At 37.7% G+C, this 16,585-nt stretch overlaps 1 protein-coding gene across 1 annotated transcript in view; it reads right to left on the bottom strand.

Moving 5' to 3' along the window:
• The window catches only part of LOC131039421 (F-box protein At3g54460), a 65,192-nt gene that overhangs the window by 37,763 nt on the left and 10,844 nt on the right, over positions 1 to 16,585 (bottom strand). Inside the window, exons 2-3 of the mRNA XM_057972180.2 lie at positions 427 to 3,102; positions 92 to 305 (exon numbers count right to left, since the gene is read on the bottom strand). Coding sequence (XP_057828163.2) covers positions 92 to 305; positions 427 to 3,102 — 2,890 coding nt within the window. The remainder of the gene's footprint in view (positions 1 to 91; positions 306 to 426; positions 3,103 to 16,585) is intronic.

Below are 16,585 nucleotides of genomic sequence, written 5' to 3'. Positions count from 1 at the left end.
CAAATTTACCAGTAACACAAAAAAGTGAAAGGAGGCTAGCAATCTTAAAATATAATCCATGCATCTAAAATTCTAAATGCATTTATCTCACCTGATTGTAAGATGGTTGTAACTCAATAAGGTCTTGAGGAACAGGCCATTTTGGATTTGGATTTTCAGGACGAGCCATTATTTCTGGACTCTGCATCTTGTATGAATAAGTACAACCAGGCAAGGTGCATTTTTCACTATCAAGAGCAACACAGTCAAGGCATAGCAAGTGCCTACATGGTGTAATAATTGGTAGCCGGCACCATTCCTGACATCTGCGAAACCCACAGTTTTCAATTTCAATCACTATACCAGACTTCTGGACAAAAACATGGCTTAACAATTATGTATGCAGGATCACAAAGTAAATTTGGTTAACAATAGGGAAAACCCAACCTGAAACAATTTCCTCCACAAAGAAGACAATGCTTTATGATAACATACTCCTCCGATGAAGGATCCAAGCCTTGCTGCACAAGGATATCCATGGTTTCTTGAATATCCTCACCTGCATTTTTTACCTTTATGTGGCCTGCAACGCAGCAAGATAGACGCACATTTCGAATGGTGTTGCTACGAAACTTCCACTGTTTTGGATTGAGAAGAGATTCAACATGAGAAGGATCATTCCAATCTGCCATTAGAATATTGCGTCTAACTGTCACTACTAGTTCATTGTAGCTTTTTGCATGTTCTTCTGTGAAATGAAGAAAAGTAACCTTTTTAATGCAAGCAGGAATATTCTTTAAATCTGCTTTCCTTGCACTTATCATGCACCTCTGGAGGAGTTGCACAAGGCGTGACCGACCTTCCTCCAACTCAGCTTCAAATGGACGAAGAATGCCACTCTCCCACGACTTTGGATGAAGTCCATATGCTTCTTCGTGTAAAAACTTTAGCATAGGCTGCAAGTGAGCCACTTGACTATTCGGTGTGTTTGGCATCGGCGTACCAGTTAATAGCCACCGGCAGGAAGCAGTCAAAGATATTGCCATTTGTAACTTATTTGTAAGGTTCAAACTTGAACCAAGTGTATGACCCTCGTCCAAAATGACGCGCAGCCAATGCACACGCATCAATACACTGCTCTCCCGAAGACTCCACTCTGCACTCAAGCGTGGGAAAGTAGTGATCACAATGTCATAGTCCCATGCAAGGTTGTGTGCAAGGGGGGGTTTTCTTTGATCAACCCAAATGAACAACCGCACTTGTCCAGACCTTATGTGTTTCAAAATTTGGTTTTTCCAGTGCTCTACTAGATTTGCAGGCACTACAATGAGAGTTGCTCTAGACAAGTAAAGCCTAACTACATCAACAGGCCTGGTTAGAGAAATTTTCAGAGCCAAAACATCAAATACAAGATCAAGCAGACCACGAGGATAACACCATCTAGTAATGCCCTTCCCTTCCTTTCTTTGTACAAGGCCAAATGCCTGAAATATTTTATAATAACCATGCAAATCTTGTCCGGACACTGAAACCATCCTTAAACCTGGAGGAAGTGTAACACCTGTGGTTTCCATCTTTGAGAGTTTTTCAGTGGTGAGATTTGCTAGCCAAGTCAATGCTTGCTTTGTTTCTGAGTTGAGCAATGAAGCATATTCCTTGAGTATACTCGTAAAGAAACATATATTCTGTTCCTGTCCAGGTGATGTCCCCTGACTGTGAAAACCCGGCATAGATGTAATAGACCTGCTAGTATCCCAATTTTCTTCTGGCGCTGAGCAATTTTGTCGTAGTACATCCCTGTTCATACTACAAAACCATGCAAGGCTGTCATCTGGTCGTCCACTTCCAGAGGGCAGTTTCCGCCACTTGCTGCAGGCATCACACTGTACCCAAGTCTCATCACTTTCATTCATAGTAGAAGATTTGTGCTTCCTCCTTTTGCTATTGATACGGGATGACCACCTTTGTGGTTTGGACAGGTCGTTAAGTCTGGAGGAACTATCTGTATGTGATCTCTCCTGCCGTCTAGCCCTCCTTCCATCCTCATGAGTGCCAGATGTAGAAGGTTCCTCAAATGTTGCTAGCAGATTTCTCTTGATTTGGCTTAAGCTCCTAGTATATCGATCAGATGGAGCTGTTGAAAAAGACTGCTTAAGATTAAAGGATGAAAAGGGAGTTAACATATCCCTCATGAAGTTTACTGAACCAGTGTGGGGCATTGAAGCTGTCAACCTTGACCTCTTTGATGGAGGGGTAGAGAAGGAAGAATCCAAATTTCCTTTTGAAAAATCAACTGGAAAATCAGAACCTGTATAAACTTGGTTGCGTCGAGCATTAAGTGTCATGCACTTATTCCACATTGACATGATACGACCTGCTGAAGAATTGCTTGCACTAATTTCATAATAACCATATTTTTGACCCGAACTGTGGTCACACCATTTTACCTGCATACCTTCAGGTGGATCGGCCAATGTCCCCTGAGTCTTAAGGACAAGTGACAAGGCTGTTACTGTTTTACCAAGGCCAGGTTCATCACAGAACATTCCACCCCTAAATCCTGTTACTGTAGGAGCCATCCCCGGTGATACTTCACCTGAAACTAAATTAATATAAAATTGAAAACCATCTTCAGTAACCATATCACGATAAAGAGGATGTGTCATGACCTCAGTGCTACGCTCACGTTGTAGCATCCATTCAACTGCAACCTGCTGATGAGGAAAAAGTTTAACATTCATACAAGGCATGATTGACACAGCCAATGACCTTAAATGGTGGCATGTTGCAGAAACTGAGAACAGGTCCCTTGGCATAAGTCTACTTAACACAGCAGTTAAAACATCATGAGGAACATCCCAGATGCCTGGTCCTTTTGAAGGTTTTGCAAATTTGATTGATGTAGAGTAGTGCTTCCTTCCATGGTCAAGAGTTGGCAAGCTCTTAAAAACTTCATGAAGATCAAAAACTGCCCGCTTTTTGGACTCCGATAACTTGCAATGCAGTTCACACCCAAGAACATGACATTCACCAGGGTTCCACATGCTCTGATCATCTCCTTGAAAATATGCTTGCTGGTTTTTAACTGCTAAAATTGACTTGCTCCGGGTTCCCCAGTCACAGCTGCACACAATTTAAGATCCAAAGTGACTTTGTAGTTTGTATGAATTCATACCTCAACACAAAAGTAAGCTATTTGTAATATAACCAATCCTTATTAGGAACCGAAATATGCATCACAAAGATTTGAAGTTATAAGAAAACAATAATTCAAGCGAAGCACAATTCAGATAAATCCTTCATTAAGATAATCAGATAAATTGTACAGATTGTCAATTGGTGTTTTAAAACAACAATTTAATTAGATTTTCAATAAAAGAAACCATTCAGAAAAATAACATTAGAAAACACTTCAAATGCCAAACACCCTAAGAAACTCCATGAGATATAATATATGATGCATGATGAGGAACTTAATCTTCAGAATTATTATCATCCTGCTTAAATTTTGAGCAAATAAAACCTAATTTGTGTGCTTGTACGTCAAATCTATTATTTGTGTCATGCTCTAACATATAATTTTCACTCATTTCCAGGCATAAGCTGAAGCGGTTGCCCACTCAACCAACTAAAATCAGATGGTATCATATCATAAGGTATGATGCATGATGCTGATTTTGACCTTCTCAAGTATTTATCGTCAGCCATACCTTTCTGTATTATAAAAGCTTAATTTGACTGTAAATGTTCCAAATCAATTAAGCACATTATCGCAAATTTATATGATTTTCCTCATTTCCAACCATAAGGTTAAGTGGTTGAATGCTCACACTGCCTATATCTACGCAAGAGTGTACAGCTAGGAAAAAGATCACTCAAGTACTTAATAGAATGTAGAGGGAGACATCACCCGCTTAATCAATAGCTGTGAAATAGACCCTAACACAACCATAAGTTGGACAATAAACTAACAAAATCTAGACCAGAGAGTTAATCAGTCACTTATAAATTGTGGAGAAGAAATGTTAGGTCATCTGTTTGATGAATGTTTGAGGAATCAACTAAGAAGATACCAGAAAACCATTTAATGCTATGCAATGGAAAATTGGGTGATTTGTATTAAAAAAGAAGAATGACACAGTCCTATTACAAAACATATGCCCATAATTACATTAGCTTTAACCATGCCTTGGACATTAACCTATATATACAGACACAGATGGTTACACGTCAACTGCAATGGTTCAATAGTGAAACAAACAAGTAACTCCATTCACAATGATTTATCGTAAGAAGAAGAAATAAAGTTTGAACAGGCCAACAGCGAAGCATTGACATGTAGGAACATCTGCTAGATAAACTATCGACACAGAGATCAAGAGACATCTAATATGTTCAAAAAATTACATCATATATAAGTAGCATATCTGTTCGCTAAGATCTAAAATGTGAGAACTCTGGAACAAAACCACTTGCAAGCACTCTTACAAACAACTAGATTAGAATGATAGATCAGGCGAATAGTAACAGCATATCAAAAATTAAACAGGCCTCAGCAAAAAACTGATTGGAAGATGTCCTAAAAATTCTAGCTCGTTATAAATGCCAATTAGGACTACAAAGTTGCAGGTCCAAACTCAAAGAATGATTCTATTAGATATCAAATTAGTACAACGATTATTAATAAAGCAAAAAGAGAAGATGAACAAAAAAGGGAATACCTCCTCCAAAAAAATCCGATTAATCAGATCTTGAACATTAACTTAAGACAGCAATAAACATACACCTATATCTGACATATACAATCTGACAGACCTAATGGGGTTGGCGAAATTTAAAGCTTTTCAACATGCTTCATAAGGTCATTAGAAAAATAGCTTGCCAATAATAACAATCAAACTATTCCCTAGTCTAATCAACATTCAACTGACTCTAAAGCAGAGTTATAATACTGCAACATATAACCAGTTCATTCAGAAATAAAAAAGTAACACATTAAATAGGACCTGCTAATTTTAAACATATTGACACATTTTATTTTTAAAATGTGAACTCCTTGATCAAAAGTGGAAACCTTGCTAGACATAGAAAGTTTTAAAACCACGAAATTCTTCAAAACAGTATGGCCCTAAAAATAGAAAAATATTCAGAACAACTTTTGGGGACTTGTTGCAAACAACCCCAGACACACTCCCTCTTTGTGAAGAACAAATCCTCCACCATTCCAAGTTACTCTCAAACTACCCCACACAAACAACCCTTTGTAGATCCTTCGTTAGAACATAGGCAACCTTATCTGTGAGAAAAGAAACTCAAGGATCCATTTGTAACTTGTCTCTGAAATAATGATATCAGATATCTCTATGCTTAGATTGATCTTGACAAACAAGACATTGAGAGTTTGATGCAACTATCAATATAAAGATGAATTGCCAGATCTGGTCTTGGTATGCGGTGCCAGTAAAGAATTTGCTTGGTATGGCTAGGAACGACATGAACAATATAAAAATTATAGCCAAATAAGAAAAAGAAACACATCACACGGATAGAAATTTAGAATAAATATAATAAGTTAAAATAACCAGAGAACAATTTAAAACACTACAGATAATTGATAACTCAAAGCCAAGATGACATGATAAATTCAAATAAATTTATAGTTGAGCAGAACTTAAGCAACATTCAGCATAATTCAAACACAATAAAAATCGTCATATTGCTCTTCATCAAGAGCATCAATGTCATCATGTTGTTGATTAGAACAACTCCCACTAGATGGGAAACTAAGAATCTGGGTTCACCTGGTATGTGGCCCATACTTGACCCAAACCATGGATGAACCCAAAAGAGACCTACGATTTTGGGGGCAGGGGGGAAAACATTTTTTAAAGACTTTCACCTTTTTAAGATACAAAACCTTAAGCTAAAATCGACATTTAAACCCTATTTCAAACCACTAAAAGGAGTTGAGTTCAAGTGGTTATATTGTTAAGTTCTCATTTTGGACATCCAACTTCAAATCTTCAAAAAGACAATCCTCAACTAGTTAAATCATTATGCTCATTTTGGAGATTAAAGATCATATCCTCAAAGTGACATCTAAGTTAAATAAGTTGTTGCCATTAATGCTTGCGAGGAGGTACCTCCACTAGCTCGAGTGGACCTAAAAACTAAAGACTTACCAAACAAGCCAAAAAACCCCTAATTAAGCATAAAGTGTCTCAAAAGCCTCCATTTTATAAACACAAAAACATATGCTATCATTCCAATTTTAACAATTTTCATTCTTCAAGCTTGCTAAGCTTTTCTTGGTGATGAAGAATTGCAAACGCACAAAGTGTGTTTGCTGAGTGCTATGGGAAACAACTAGCTTGCACCAAGGAGATATAAAAATCAAGAGTAAGTTTATTTTAGGTTTCTTCAAGTTTTTACAAAATAATTCCAAGATTTCTACTTCTTTTAAATCATTTTGAATTTTGATCAATTGTTAAATCATCTTTATTAGTTTTGAACATATTGTAGGATTGCCTTGTTGTCTTCTCAAGTCAACATACCTAGGGTTGCATTTTCAAAAAACAAAAAATCAATTTCCTTATAACAATTATCTAAATAGAATGGTTGTTAGTTCTAGTTCAGTGAGCCCAAACGCTCATAGGCCTTTCAAATTTGATTAAGCATCAACACTATCACAATATGTTATTCTAACTCAGCAACTTCTTGGAGGTGAGGGTTTTATTTGGCATCGTAGTCAATGCCACAATGAATATACAAAGCTTATATGGTTAAGTGAAAGCTCACCCATGTGACACCATTGGCCACAAAATTAAAGTTTGTCAAACTCCTAACAAAAAGGGGTTGCCAAAGGAGAAAATACTCTCATTAATCAAAACACAAAAAGAAATTGATGGTGTAACAATGTAAGTGAGGGCAAAATTAAAATCCCATCCCTTAGTGAAAAAGGATCATGCAAGCCACCTACAAGGGCATCTACAATTGTGGTTGCCTTACATCCCTTCTTTGCAACATTGGATAAGACATTTCAACATGAGATGGAGGGCATAGCAAATGAAAATATTGCATGTTGCATTTACACCAACAAGATTCCTTTCAACTTAGTCAGATGACCTTATTTGCAAAAAAACGAGGATGGCAATTAGTCAATCACCCTCAAGTTACATGAGTCATGGGTATGAGAAGGTGTGCAAAACGATATTGTCAAAAGAAAAACATTTTGTAGAGATGTCACTAAAATCAATCAAGAATTCATGAGCTAGAACAAGAATGTCCATTACTTTTTAATGGACTGATGGATTATAAAAACTGATCTTTAATTAATGTCAACGCAGTGTGCCCAAAAAGAACAATCACTTTGAATGTGGTTGATTGTGAGGGGCAAATGAAGGTTGCAAACTTCATTTCCAAACTTCTCATAGAGTTGATAAAACTGATGATTGCTAAAAACATTGTCCAAGTCATAACGAACAATGATAAAAATTGCAAATTAGCATGTTTATTGGTTGAGGCAACATATGAGCACATTTTTTGGACATCAACTATGGCCACTCCCTTAATTTGGTGATGAAGAAGATTGGCAAAAAGATAATGAGTGAAAGAAATATACACAAAGGGTGAGGAAATTTAGATATTCATGACAAACAATTATATATTGTAAGGCATCTTTAGAATCTTTTCCAAGTTGGAGTTGTTAAAGGCAACTTTTCAAAATTTCAATATTTATTTTTAATCACCTTACGTTTGTAATAAAATTTTAATCATAAATTTACATGACATGTAAACTTTTAAAAATAATAATTACAATACACTAGGTTGTCGAGACTTGATTCGCATTGCACATAAGCAACATGAGGCAAATTGTAAAGGTGCTAAACGCCTTGAGCCCCCTAGTCATTACCAACCTTTGAAGTGTGTTAAAGCAAGCAAATTTAGAAATGGCTTAGAAAGTCAATCATTGATCTTGGATGATGATTGGTGAGCTCACGTGGATTACATCTTGAGTTCCATCGCACCCATCATGAGTATGATCAAGTTTGTTGATATGAATCAACCATGTTTGGGAAAAATATATGATGACATGGACTCCTTTATAAAAAAGTATAGGTCATAATACTAACAAAGGGCAATAAATCCACAAAAAGCATTTTTAAAATGGGTGAAAAGAATCGTGGTTGAGTGTTTGAACAAAACAACCATACCCTTTCATCTCCTTGCATTTGCATTGTCTCCCAAATATTACAACACAACAATCCTTTCTTTGCTCATGAGGAGGATGGCTCCATATACACATTGAAGTTGTAAAAGGCACACAACTACATTTATAAGTATCTTCTCAAATGTAGATGTACTGGATAATATTGCAAGTGATTTTATCAACTCCATCTTCTCAAAGAAACATTGTCTTGGTACTTTTTAAGACAAGAACAAGAATGCTCATACATGGTGGCATCTCCATGGACAGTTTTATTTTTCTCCAACCTCTTACAATCAAAATTTTATCATAGATAAGCATTTTAATTTTAACATTCTTACAGTTCCTTTGCAGCTATATATTGAAAAATTATTGAATCAATAATTGAATGATATTGAATGAATTAATAACGAATATACAAGCATATACAAAGGAATTACAAGACGGTGTTCTAAAAAGAACAAACCGTTAATCTAAAACTTCAACATGAAGCTAAAACACTTAAAGCACTAAATAAAGCTAAAAGCTAAAATCTAAAAAGCAAACTATGCATTCTTATAAAAGAAGCAATAGTTTCACTTAACGAACTAAAACGCAAAAAGCTAAATGACCATTAATAAAAGAATTAAATATAACTGAATAAAATATAATTAAATATTCTAATAACCTCACATAATGGTCATTCTATCTACTACACCAAGTTGCTCTCTAAATTTGACAAACTTTGTCGGGCTCAGAGACTTGGTGAGGATATCTGCAATCTGATCTTTTGTTGGAATGTATTGCAATATCATGAATCCATCTTCAACATGCTTGCGGATAAAATGACAATGAAGCTCCACATGGTTTGTCCACTCATGGAAGACTAGATTTTTGGCTAATTTCAGAACCCCTTGATTATCACAAAACAAGGGAGTAGGTCGTGGTTAAGACATTTGCATGTCTGCAAACATCCTACGTAGCCAAATTGCCTCACATGTTACCTTAACAGTTCCCCGATACTCTATTTCAATCAAGGAAAGAGCTATTGTCTGCTACTTCTTGCTGGTCCATGTGACTACATCTATGCCCAAGCTGAAAACATACCCAAAAGTTGACTTTTTGTCATCAACACACCAATCTGAGTCCCTGTAACCAGAGAAACAGGACTCACCCGGACTCACCCAAACTCAACGAGTCTGGGTCTGAGTCATGCCCCCGAGTTTGGCGAGCTCGGACTCGAACTCGGCCGAGTCCAGGGGGCGAACTCGCCAGACTCGCCAAGTTGGGGAGTTTGGCATAAACTCAACAAACTCGGCAAGTCCCCTGCCTGGGACTCGACCGGCTGGCTAAGCTTTAAAAAAAAGCCAAAAAAAAACATTTTCTAAAGTTTTTTTAACTTCTTTTTTTTATGTTATTTATCCTCCAACCCTAAAAGTGAACTTCATTTCATTCATGCTCGTTTCAAGCTTGTTGTAAGAGGTAAGATTGTTTTTTTTTTGAGATTTTTTTGTTTCTTGTATGCAAAAATTTCATTTTCTATTCATTTCTTTTGAAAGTTTTACATTTTTTTCCAAAATCTTTTGTATGTAGAGTTTGTGAAAAAAAAAATATAAAAAGTAGGGTTCGAAATTTTGATCAAACCCTACATTTTTTTAAAAAAATAAATAAAAACCCTACCATAGTTTTTTTGAAAAAAATGTACAATGAAAATGAATTCACAACAAAGAATGAATGTATTAATTTTTTTTTGTAGTTGTAATGTCTTATGACTCATAATTTATTGCAGCAACCTTCACTTTCTTATTTGCCTCAAGTTTCACAAAACTATCATACAATGTCTTCTTCATCTTCTAGGCTTTAAAAACCCTACCATAGTTTTTTTGAAAAAAATGTACAATGAGAATGAATTCACAACAAAGAATGAATGTATTATTTTTTTTTGTATTTGTAATGTCTTATGACTCATAATTTATTGCAACAACCTTCACTTTCTTATTTGCCTCAAGTTTCACAAAACTATCATACAATGTCTTCTTCATCTTCTAGGCCCCCAATTAGAAAGGACCCCACTTGGAAAATTCACGAAGATTTTCCTGGGCAAAGAAAGGGGCAGACAAAATGTATGCTTTGCAAAACAATATTCCATGGAGGCATTTACAGATTGAAATACCATATTGCTTGTGTGCGTGGCCATGATGTCGACCCATGCATTGAAGCAACAACTGAGGCCATACGCGAGTGCTATGTAATGGTTGAAGAAATTGAAAACAAAAAGAAGCAAAAGGAGGATCACGCGGCTGGGACAGCTTTAGGTTGTGTTGGAGGGCCTTCTTCCATGCCTCCACATCGTCCCACTCACCATGCTACAGCTGGTGGTAGTGCTTCTTCTTATGCAGGTGCCACTACTCATGTTCCTAGCACTGCCAGTGGTAGTGGGATTGGGAGTGTTAGCATTGGACCTAGAATTCGTAAATCTAGGTTGGATACCTTCTTTGTGCCTCGCACTACTCCTAGGTCCCAACAGTCGCTTGAGAGCATGGGTTGGATCAAAGAGGTCCATGATGCCGCTAAAATGGCAATTGTCAGGTTTTGGGTCTACGGCAATGTAGTGTCCCCACTTTGAAATACAATTTAATGGTAAATGATAATAGTAAAATTAAAATTAAACTATAAGTATATAGTTTAATTTTTAATTGAGTTAATGAATGGTCAAAGACATGAAATGAAAAGTTGTGACTCCCTCAAACATGAGATATAAAAGGGAGAAGAGAACCTCATTTGAGGGGGATAATTTGGGAATCAGAGGTGCAGATCTAATTTAAATAAAAGTGCAGATCTGATTGTGAAAGGTTGTGTCCCTTTCAAAAAGGCAGAAATAATTAAGAGTTGCACTCTTTCAAAGGGCGCATGGTGAAAGGGTGTGCCTCTTGCCAAAGGGCATACATGGTGAAGAGGTGTGACCCCTCCCTCACATTGAGGGATATAAAGGAAAGGAATCCAAGCATCCAAGGAGATCACCATCGATCAGATCAAATCAGAACTGTTATTAAGTTACGGGCAGTAACATCTTTGTTCTTGGTTGGGGGAATTCAGTAGTAATATTAATATAGACTGCAATATGTATGACATTCATACTTAATCCATAATACATGAATCAGTTGGAAAGAAATACACTGCACTCAGAATTACATCAACATCACAGGCGGATCAAACTTAAAGATACCTTCAGAAAGCCACACTGAAATTGACTGATTGCTTATAACAGCATCTGGGTATGATTACCAGTGAATTCCTTATGCAGATAGAAAACACATACAAATAGATTAATATGCAGATAGAAAACACATACAGGTAGATTAATATGCAGATGTATACAGAAGTTTGATCTACACTCTGATCTAAATGAAAAAAGCATCACAAGGGAGAATATTTTAGCAGAACAGAAAACAATAAAGGACCGGCAAACTGTTTTCCCTTTAAGAAGATAAAGGAACCCTCTCTCTAACCCTCCCTTATCAATTGAGAATAGTAATCTAAGGCAAGATTTAGGGAAATCCCAAAAGGGGACATTACAGACAATGTTCCATTTTTAAAATCCCAAAGGGGGACATTACATGCAATGTTCCATTTTTTACAGCCAGGTGAATGTTTTATGTTTGATTGTTTTAATTTTTATACTTTGATTCTTCGTTTTATTTTTTCTCGTACATACTTAACTTATCTCATTTAATTTATTTGTGACAGGTTTCCTTATTGGCAAGAAATGGTTGATGCCCTTACCATATGCGGAGCGGGGTTCAAAGCCCCTTCTGAGTCTGATTTGAGGGGACCCATTTTGACTCAATTGGTGAATGATGTGAAGAAGGAATTAGGTGAACAACACCAAATATGGAGCACTAAAGGTTGCACCATCATGACTGATGGTTGGACGGATAGAAGAAATAGAACTCTCCTTCATTTTCTTGTTTCTTCCGCACCGCAGGTGATTGATTAATTTTAGTTTCATTTAGTCATTAATTTTTTATTTTTCATTTAATGATTTATTGAATGATCATTGATCTTGCTTTATTTTTTTATTTCAGGGGGCACCGTTTTCATCAAGTCCATTGATGCCTCCGCCCATTGCAAGAATGCCACCTACCTATGTGAGCAGATAGAGGAGGTGATTGATGAGGTGGATGAGGAGAATGTGGTACAAGTGGTGACCAACAATGCAGCAAATTATGTTGTTGCAGGTAAACTTTTGATTACAAACTAATTTTGTTTGCAAATTAATTACTATTTTTAACATCATTAATTACAATGCAACAAATTATGTTGTTGCAGGTAGACTGTTGATGGAGAGGCACCCATCTATAGTTTGGACTCCATGTGCCACCCATTGCATTGACCTCATGTTGGAGGATATTGGAAAACTCCCATGGGTCAAGAGATGTGTAGAAAGGGCGAGAAATGTGTGCAAATTTGTATATAATCATTCATGGGTGTTGGCTCTTATGAGACAATACACAGAGCAGAAGGAGTTAGCTCGTCCAGGAATCACAAGATTTGCCACAAACTTCATCACATTGCAGTCCATGTTTCGCAGTAAGTCGGCCTTAAGACGTACGATTGTTGGTGAGGAGTGGTCTTCCTCATCCTATGCTGCCACCCCTGCAGGGAAAGATATGGCAAACTGCATTTTTGACAGTGTTCCACGAGCGTTGGGGACGGGGGGACGGGGGGGACGCGTTTCCGGGACGGGGGGACCAAGGGCCTAAACTTGGGGACGGCGGGGGCACGACGGCGAGGGGGTGCCTGGGTGGTGGTGCTCATATACTTGTACATATACATATAGTACTTGAAAAACTAGTTTTGAAAAGATGTATGACAGTATTACAGTGTAAGAATTACATTTCAAATGAGACTATAGGAAATTTGAAATACTAAATCTAAATACCAAGACTTCTAAGTTGTGTTGTTATATGGAGCCTAATCAAACTCGGAGGTTAGATTTTCCCTACTTCTATCGGCACAGTTTCCCCCTATATTTTTCAACGGGGGTTTGGGGGCAGCGCCACCAAGTTGGGGTCAAGGGGCAGCGCCCCTTGCGCGTTCCATTTTTCTAAAGGCGTAGGGTGTCATTTTTCTATTGGCCCACGTCCAATTAGAGTTTCCCCCTATATTTTTCAACGGGGGTTTGGGGGCAGCGCCCCCAAGTTGGGGTGAAGGGGCAACGCCCCTTGCGCGTTCCATTTTTCTAAAGGCGTCGGGTGTCATTTTTCTATTGGCCCACGTCCAATTAGAGTTACCCCTTAACCCTCAAAAAACTTAAAAACTCACTTTTTTTAAAAAAATTAATTTTAAACATTGCATATAAGTGGGGGCGACAGGAGACGTCTAGGTGTCTCCCCGTCCTTGGAGAGACGCCTGCACGTCTCTTGAAGGATGGGGAGACGCCCAAACGTCTCCCAAGGAGACGTCTCCACGTCTCCCTAGGAGACGACGGGGGACGTCACATCCCCGTCCCCCCGTCCCCGAGATGTTTCTGATGGGGGGACGCGCCCAAAAAGGGGGGGGACGCGTCCCCGTGGAACACTAATTTTTTATGAGCGAGACTTTTGGATCCCTTGTGATGAGATAGTGAAGGTAAATTTTTTATAAATTCTACAATTTAACTAGTTATTTTATAACTTATTCATCATATTCTCTTATTTGCTCATTTTTCTAAATTACACAATATTTTCAATTTTACAGTTTGTTAAGCCCCTGGTGGTTTTGTTGCGAGTTGCAGATGGAGAAAAGCCCGCAATGGGTTACATATATGAGGGCATGGATAGGGCGAAGGAGGGCATCAAATCCGTTTATGAAGGAGATGAGAGCAAGTATGGTCCCATTTGGGAGATCATTGATAGGAGATGGCATCATCAACTTCATAGGCCCATCCATGCAGCAGCCTATTATCTGAATCTGGCATTCCATTTTATCCCTACTTTCAAGGCTGATGTGGAGGTCCTTAATGGGCTATACTCAAGCATGGAGAAGATGGCACCTATTGGTACTACTCACACAAAGCTTATTGGAGAGCTACAGTTGCTCTCAAATGCACAAGGGGAGACCTTCTCTCGTCCTATCACCAAAGAAAGTAGGACAACTATAATGCCAGGTAAAAATAAATTGAAGGCTTAATTTTAGTTTTATTGTATATTGTTAAATGAGTTTATGAGTGAGACTGATTTTATTTATTTATCTCATTTCAAACTCAGATAATTGGTGGAGCCTTTTTGGCCCAATGACACCAAATATTCAGAAGTTGGCCATTCGCATCTTGAGCCAACCATGCAGCGCATCTAGTTGTGAGCGCAATTGGAGTATGTTTGAGCACATACACTCCAAGAGGTGCAATAGATTATCCGTGGAGAGGATGAATGATCTCGTCTTTGTTCACTACAACCTCCGCCTGAGAATGAGAAAGAATGCATTAGCTGACATCTCTCCTATCATTCTAGATGAGGTTGATCCTGATGCAAAGTGGGCCACTGAGACAGATCCTGCGACTGTCTTTAGTGATGATGACATTGATTGGATCGACCAAGTAGATATAGAGGTTGAGGTTGTAGCCAAGGCAGAGGAGGAGCGGAGAGCACGAGCAGAGACAGGAGATTCAAAGGCAGATACTGATAGTGACACAGATGTTCCTGATGTTGGTGAACATGGCATGGTGTCACGGGGAGCGGCTATGGCTGCCGAATCATCCAGGGCCTACCTTAGATGCCTTCGCGGGGGGTCGGGGCCAGAAGGTGCACACTCCTATGAGCCATAGGCTTGTAGTTGTATTTACCTTTGGTATTTGTATAGAACATTTGATGATGATCATATGATGACATGGATTTTTTATTTGGTATTTGTATAGAACATTTGATGATGATCATATGATGACATGGAGTTTTTATTCCATGAGTTTTGTAATATTGTATACATTTGACAATATTTATATATCTATGTTTGTTATTTCCTTCAGCTACAATTTGCATTTATGCTTATGTGATTGATGTATACTTGTGTATGTAATCAAATGAGTCGAGTTTGATGATGTTAATGTGACTTTAAGGTGTATTCAATAAAGGTGTATGAAACAAGTTTTAAATCTTTTAAAATCTCTAAATTGCTTGAGGTTTTCACTTTCCCGAGTCTAACTCCGAGTCCTGAGTCCGAGTCCGAGTCGACCCTGCCGAATCCGAGTCTCGTTTCTTTGCCTGTAACCAACCAGCCAAAATCAAGAGTGCCTTTCACATACCTTAGCACATGCTTCGCTACAACCCAATGTTCAACTTTTGGGGCTGACATGAAGCGAGAAATATAGCTCACAGCATAACAGATGTCAGGTCTAGTGGCGGTGTGATAGATGAAGCTGCCCACTAGTTGCCTGAATGAAGATTCATCCACCACAGGTGAATCTGTTTTGATTGATAATTTCAGCCCTATCTCCATAGGTGCAGATGTAGGTTTGCAATCTTGCATCCGAAACTTATCCAGCAGGCTCTTAGCATACTTTGACTGAGAAATGAATATGTGGCTATCAGTCTGCCAAACATCTACACCGAGACAATAATGGAGAAGTCCCAAATCTGTCATATCAAAATTCTTGCACAAATCCTATTTGACCTACTTGATAAAATGCATTGCACTACCAATAATGATGAGATATCAACATTGATGACTAGAAATAGAATATCAGCACTAATTTGTTTGACATACAAATTGGGATCGGAAGGACTCCTCTGAAAGCCTTGATCAATCAATCAAGTACTATCAATTTTTATGTACCATGCACGAGGAGCCTATTTGAGGCCATGGAATGCTTTGACTAATCTACATACCCCGTGTTCTTTATCGGCAACCTTGAAACCTAGAGGCTGTGTCATGTAGACTTCTTCCTATAAATCACCATTGAGGAAGGCACTCTTGACATCCATTTGATGGACTTTCCATCCAAATTGAGATGAGATGAGAGAGTGAGGACAAGACGAATGGTACTCTAATACCATGAAAAATAATTGAATCAATAGTTGAATGATATTGAATGAATTAATAACGAATATACAAGCATATATAAAGGAATTACAAGACGGTGTTCTAAAAAGAACAAACCGTTAATCTAAAGCTTCACCATGAAGCTAAAACACTTAAAGCGCTAAATAAAGCTAAAAGCTAAAATCTAAAAAGCAAACTAAGTGTTCTTATAAAAAAGGCAATAGTTTCACTTAACAAACTAAAAAGCAAAAAACTAAATGACCGTTAATAAAAGAATTATATATAACTGAATAAAATATAATTATAAATTCTAATATATATTTTGTAGCAAGTTCTTCTTAGACCGAGTTAAACTAGACTACATATTCATGTATTCACTCAATTTAGCACAATTGATGGCTACAA

The sequence above is a fragment of the Cryptomeria japonica genome, chromosome 10 (assembly GCF_030272615.1).
Source record: "Cryptomeria japonica chromosome 10, Sugi_1.0, whole genome shotgun sequence".
Classification (NCBI taxonomy): Eukaryota; Viridiplantae; Streptophyta; class Pinopsida; order Cupressales; family Cupressaceae; genus Cryptomeria; species Cryptomeria japonica.
Note: the sequence above shows the minus strand (reverse complement) of the source record. Positions and strands in the feature narration are given on the sequence as shown.